The sequence below is a fragment of the Somniosus microcephalus genome, chromosome 3 (assembly GCF_052327205.1).
Source record: "Somniosus microcephalus isolate GS21.2 chromosome 3, FLI_Smic_1.0, whole genome shotgun sequence".
NCBI lineage: Eukaryota > Metazoa > Chordata > Chondrichthyes > Squaliformes > Somniosidae > Somniosus > Somniosus microcephalus.
Window position 1 is genome coordinate 327177546 of NC_140989.1, and position 6302 is coordinate 327183847.

The window sequence follows — 6302 nt, forward strand, 5'->3', positions numbered from 1 at the left end:
AAGTCCACATCGGGGACATCGTTACCGCCATGGCTGACGTCCCCAGGGCCGGTACTACTGAGAAGACACGTGAGGGCCAATAAAATGGACCCCCTGGTCGAGAGGGTCGACCTCCTCCACGCCAACCCCCAGTACGCTTACATTGCGTACCCGGACGGGCGGGAGGACACAGTCTCCATACGAGACCTCGCACCCTCGGGGACCGCTGTAACCCACTACCCATTACCACCCCCCCCCACGACCCGATATCCAACCCCAGCAGCCGGCTCGCCTTGGACCATCACCCACGAGGACTACACTCCAGGGCCCCAGCCTACACGGGACGCGACGCCGGAAGCTCCACCACCCCTGCCGTCGCCACGTCGATCACAGCGGCAGACAAGACCTCCGGAGAGACTCCAATACACGAACTTTTAAATACACTTCACCCCGCCGGACTCATTTTTAAACAAGGGGTGAATGTGGTAAACCACTGTCATACCTGTCTGTGTCTGTATGTGTATTCCACTAGGTACAGGTCTGGACATGCCTCGGCTGACTCCTCCCACTATTCCAGGTATATAAGTGACTACCTCCCAGTCCCTTAGTATTCTGGACGGGTCGACCACTCGAGACAAGACCTTCATTCTTTAGTTAATAAAAGCCTGATTGTTACTCGCTCAACCTCAGTCTTTTGAGTAATTGATGGCGCATCACTTACCCTCGCTGTCGAGAAGGGGGTCGGCAGCTGCAGTGGTAACAGGACCACGCAGACGTCCTCCAAGAATCTGGTGCACTCTCTCCTCGAGATCCGTGAGAGTGACCACTTGTGGAAGTCCGCCACCGGTTCGACGCTGGTCCTTGCGGATTGTCACCAGCTTGGACTGCAGGGGAAAGAAGGGGAAGTTCTGTTACATGATGCCTTGAGAGATCATCTCATGCCCCCCATGGTGCAAGAGCCCTTACATGATGCCTTGAGAGATCATCTCATGCCCCCCATGGTGCAAGAGCCCTTACATGATGCCTTGAGAGATCATCTCATGCCCCCCATGGTGCAAGAGCCCTTACATGATGCCTTGAGAGATCATCTCATGCCCCCCATGGTGCAAGAGCCCTTACATGATGCCTTGAGTCAAATGTCCATGTGTGTGCCCAGAAAGGGCCATGGGTGCTTGCTGACAGATGGCCATTGGGGCATCATGGCAACAGGGTGCGCGAAGTCAGGTGCAGATGGAGGGAATCAGAAGTTTGCATAAACAACACTCACCCTAACGACCCGAGTGAGGTCGTTGAATTTCTTCCGGCACTGAACAGGGCTCCTGGTCGCCATGTTGCTGGAGTTGACCCTCTGAGAAACATTCCTCCAAGCTCGGCAGTAATCCTTTTGATTCGGCCTCCTGCCATTGTCAGGATACAGAACATCTCGACGGTGCTCCACTGCGGACACCAACTCCTCCAGAGCCTCACTGCTGAAGCTCTCTGCTCTCTGTCTCACCTTCTCCATCCTGACCAAGTTTTTTGCGCCAGAGAAGGAAGAGCGCCGATTCTGAGGCCTACAGGGCGTTGAGTGTGGAAGCTGAGGCTGACTGACCCACCCCTTTAAGAGCCGGCCGGCGCCTGGAAGTCTCGTGGTTATCGGTAATTGAGATCACCTGCGCTGCGCCCGTCCGTGCCGATATTGGGTAGTGCCGGAAGTTTTGCGCCTTAGGAGGCCCGTGCAACGTCTGAATTCGCGCCTCAATCCCCTTTGGGGGCGATGCAACCCAATATCGCGCCAGGCGGCGATAACTTTCGTCTGGCTATAAACTTTGCACAGCGCCATTTCTAACGCCTCAAGCGGGGCGATACCCAATTTCTAGGCCTTTGTGTGTAGAAGTGTTTCCTGATTTCACTCCTGAAAGGCCTGGCTCTAATTTTTAGACTATACCCCCTAGTCCTAAACTTCCCAACCAACTGAAATAGTTTCTATCTATTCTATCAGTTCCCCTTAATATCTTGAAAACTTCAATCAAATCACCCCTTAACCTTCTAAATTCCAGGGAATACAACCTTAGTTTGTTTAATCTCTCTTAATTTAACCCTCGGAGTCCAGTTATCATTCTGGTAAATCTATGCTGCACTCCCAGAACTGCTCACTGTACTCCAGGTGTAGTCTAACCAGGGCTTTGTATAGCTGTAGCACAGCTTCTACCCCCTTGTATTCTAGTCCTCTAGATATAAAGGCCAGCATTCCAAAAGCCTTTTGATTATTTTCTGCACCTGTCCATGACATTTTAATGATCTGTGTAGCTGGACCCCCACGTATCTTTGGACCGCCACTTTTTCTAGCTTTTGATCATTTAGAAAGTACTCTGTTCTATCCTTTTTAGGTCCAAAGTAGATGGCCTACATTATGACAGTTGATATTACACCACGCCTTCTGGATCAAAGAGGAATTTCCCAGAACTTCTTTTCCCCTGAATTGGCATAGGGTTTATTTTATCTTTTTTTGCCTCTCACAGGCAATTGCATAGCTGCTGGTGGGAGGGGAGCGCTGAGGGTCATGATACTTAGGCCGCGATTTCGCCGACCAAGGCAGGTTCAGGGCAGCCAGGTATGGTGTTGGTGTGGGATGGTGCCAACCTAGCGCATCATGTGGCATCCAGGGTGTACGGCATTAAGTGAAGTAAATCTGGCCATGGTGAGGCCATCCCTGGTGTCCCGGGCAGCAATGTGATCGGGTGCTGATGCTCTGTGTCCTGTGCAGCATCAGTTGATTGCGCAGAAGGCTGGTGTTGTTGTTGCTGCTGGTGTGCCTGGTGGTGCTGGTGTTGGGGCTGATCTTGGTGGGATTCTCAGGACCAAGGTGAGATAGTTTCAAGGGCAACGATGCTGATGGAATAGATGGCAGGTGAGGTTGAGATGACAGAAGCGATCTGTCAATGGTGAGAAAGGTTGTTCCAATGAGGTGGCACTGGATAGAGAGTTGGCTCCAAACACTTGCAAGCTGCAGAAAGCTTAATATGTCTTCCAAATGCAGTAACCAACAGTTTCTGAGCTTTGAAAGTGAACAGTTGTAACATGGGATCTTTTATACAACTTTGGCAGCTGTCAGGTCATGAGATAATTCAATGCTGAATCCACTCACAACATGCTGAGCTGATGTGTTCCCTGAGCAGCGGGTAACCCGTGGGGGAGCATGTAAAATTGAAATGTAGGCATAAAATAACACTTCATTAAATGGATTGTTAACATCCAATTATGTCAAATGCCTCCCCCGCCGCTTGGTGTCAGGTCTGCTCAGCGCTGACAGACCCGACATGTGGGAGATTCGCGTGGAGGCGGGTTGACAGCGGGTTCCCTAGCCGTCGTCAGTCTTTTCTATTTTGACAGCGGATCCGCCTCCGAACCCACCCTCTGAGCGCCGGCAAAATTCAGCCCTTAGTAGTAGCATGACTGAGTGGGACAGGCTTGATGGAACAGCTGGCCTTTTTCTGTCCGTCCTTTTCATATGTTCGTACGTGTACAGATGATTGTATGTGTGCAAGTCCAGTCTCTTATATTACAGGGTAGAATTTCAGTGGTATGAACAATTTTGAATTCTTAAAACAAAAGCAAACTTCTCTCAGTCAATATGTAAAGAGACCAGTTAGGCTGTCATCAATGTTAAATGCAGTTTGCACTCCATGGGCTTCCCTTGGTTGATGTCACCAGACTATAGCCACTTGGCTCTCCCAGTTTAAGGCTGTATTGCGTTATTAAAATACATGTTCAGCAGTGATGGTGTGTGAATTCAGCTGGCTTACACCGTTGAAAACAGTAAATCCTGCAAGCCAGTTTATCTCAACATGTCATTAATACTCATTGTGCAAACTCAATTATTTAAAAATAAATTGATGTGAACATTATACATTCTTTGTAACTGAAAGTATTGATGATTAAAATTCCCCCTCAACATTCAAAGGATTTAATTTATATTTTCCCCCTCCCCACTTTCTTTAGAATTTCCTGCCTACATAGATAACCTGTAAGCATCTGCCATGATCTTATTGAATGGCGGAGCAGGCTCGAGGGGCCGATTGGCCTACTCCTGCTCCTATTTCTTATGTTCTTATGTCAATTCAGTTCTGTAACCAAGTCCGAGGAAATGTCCTTGGAGAGGTGGAATTGGCTTGCTCTCAGATTTAACTTTTTCCTTCCCCGCTGGTGGTGAAGTACCCGGTATCCACCTCGCTCTGCTGTCTGAAAACATGGCAAGGTTGGGAGGTCACCACATGGGGAAATATAGCGTGATATAATACAAACATGTACCCTAAAGCTTCTTGGCACAGTACTATTATCATCATGCTCTTTGTTCCCTTTTCTTTAAAGTTGCTCAGTGACTAAGAGTAATGGTACTGACCTGTTACTCATAGACTGATGTGGGAGCTCCTAGTGGAGTCAACAGGGTCCAAATAACATACTCTGACTATTTGCAGGAGATATGCTGAGGTTGCGGACTGTCCTGGAAGCTATTCGGAAGAACATTCACTCCTCCTCCCTCATATTCAAACTGGCCCAGGATGCATTTAAAATAGCTACACCAGCTGACAGTCCACCAGATATTACACTTCTCAACGTGGCTCTGGAGCTTGGGTTGCAGGTAAGAGCAATAAATTCACTACTCCAGACTAAACAAACCCAATCTAGGCCATGCTTTTGTGGGTAAGCACAGTCAGAGCAGGCCTCTGTCCACAGGGAAGCAAGGAGGGAAAATTTGCCAGTCAGTTACAGTGAGGCATTGGTAGAGGCCTGGAAACAGATTGCTTGTCTTGAACCAGCCTTCTGGAAGAGTTAATAGAAAACCCGAAACAAGGAAAGTGAGAGTGGGATCTTAGAGAGGTCACTTTAAGTTGAGCACCAGTATCTTTGCATTAAGAGTCCACACTGAATGGTCCACATGGATCAGCAATAATAAGAGAGACTTGGTTTGCTACACTGGAAGTCTGTCTTTGAGTCTGCTTTGTATTTATCTGGCTTGTGGAATAGTAGGGTAATAAGGTTGCAACTTAGTCTGCAGAAGAATCTAATGAAACCAATTTTTTTTGCCAGCAGACGAGGCATCAGCTGGTAAGCAATTCAGCAATTGTGTGTGAGCTATGTGAGAGAACGGAGGGAAAGTTGAAACGGAGGGTGGGGAAGTCATCAGCCCAGAAACGGAATTTTTGAGCTGGAACAGCAACCGTATAAATGTCTCAGTTTTATTCTGTAGGAGCATGAGGTACGTTCAGGATGGCTCCAAGAGAAGGCAACCCAAAAGTATATAACAGATACAGTCCCAATAAAGGAAAAATCAATAGGGCAACACAGTGAATAGTGGCCCAGCGGGCTGTGCCTTGAAGCAGCACGATGTGGTATGGTGCCCATGATTCTCTAAATGGCAATTTTGCTTTTTCTGATGTTGGCCATGTTCTTGTGGTAGAAGAAATGTGGTGAGGGTACAGCAAATACTTTCCACAGGGAACTTTTGATGTAAGTCATCCCAATGCCACTCTATAATGAATTTCCTAGTCCACTGTCAAAATAACATTTGGTAGATGACCGGCAACAGTTTGTTTGGAATATCTCAGGTAATGGTGATGAGGTAAATTTATGATGTTAGTCTTGGCTTAGTGATAGCGCTCTCGTCTTTGAGTCAGAAGGTTGTGGCTTCAAGCCTCACTCCAGGACTTGAGCACATAATCTAGACTGATACTTCAATGCAGTACTGAGGGAGGTTCAGTCTTTCGGATGAGACGTTAAACTGAGACCCCTATTTACTCTTTCAGGTAGATGTAAAAGATTGGAGTCTGTCTCCCTCCTTTAACCTGCTGCCAGTTTCTCATTCTTAAGCATTTATGCACCTGGATGTCACTGGATTTATTTTGAAGTTCATGGGAGCCCTCCCAAAAAATGTTTTGCCAGAACTAGGCCTAAGCTAAATAAAACAAGGAAACTGTATATAGAATATCTGTCCTCCACTGCAGGGTATAAAACCCCATACTTTTCCCTTTTGTAGGTTCTTGTAGGGTCATGCACTTCTTTCTCACAGTTGAGAAGAAGGTTCCCAAACCACTGCCAATACTGCTTTATCCCAATACCAGGAGGGGCAGTGATCCGATGAAAGGAACCCATCCGTTCCCTTTTCTCCCCCCCTTCCCTTCCCTCCCCCACAATGAGTTTGGGAACTAAATGGAGTCGGGGACCAAATCGTCAGCCACCCTTTCGGTGGCTCTGCAGATTGATCCTTTAATATGCAGCCCACCCACAGCACTAAAAAAAGGATTATCTTGATGTGTCTATTGAGAAATTTGAACATATCCGAA

General features: G+C 47.6%; 1 protein-coding gene across 1 annotated transcript in view; it reads left to right on the forward strand.

Moving 5' to 3' along the window:
* zswim5 (zinc finger, SWIM-type containing 5) overlaps window positions 1-6302 on the forward strand; it is a 288978-nt gene that overhangs the window by 278145 nt on the left and 4531 nt on the right. Inside the window, exon 12 of the mRNA XM_085983115.1 lies at window positions 4437-4600. Within this exon, the coding sequence (XP_085839241.1) occupies window positions 4437-4600 (164 nt within the window). The remainder of the gene's footprint in view (window positions 1-4436; window positions 4601-6302) is intronic.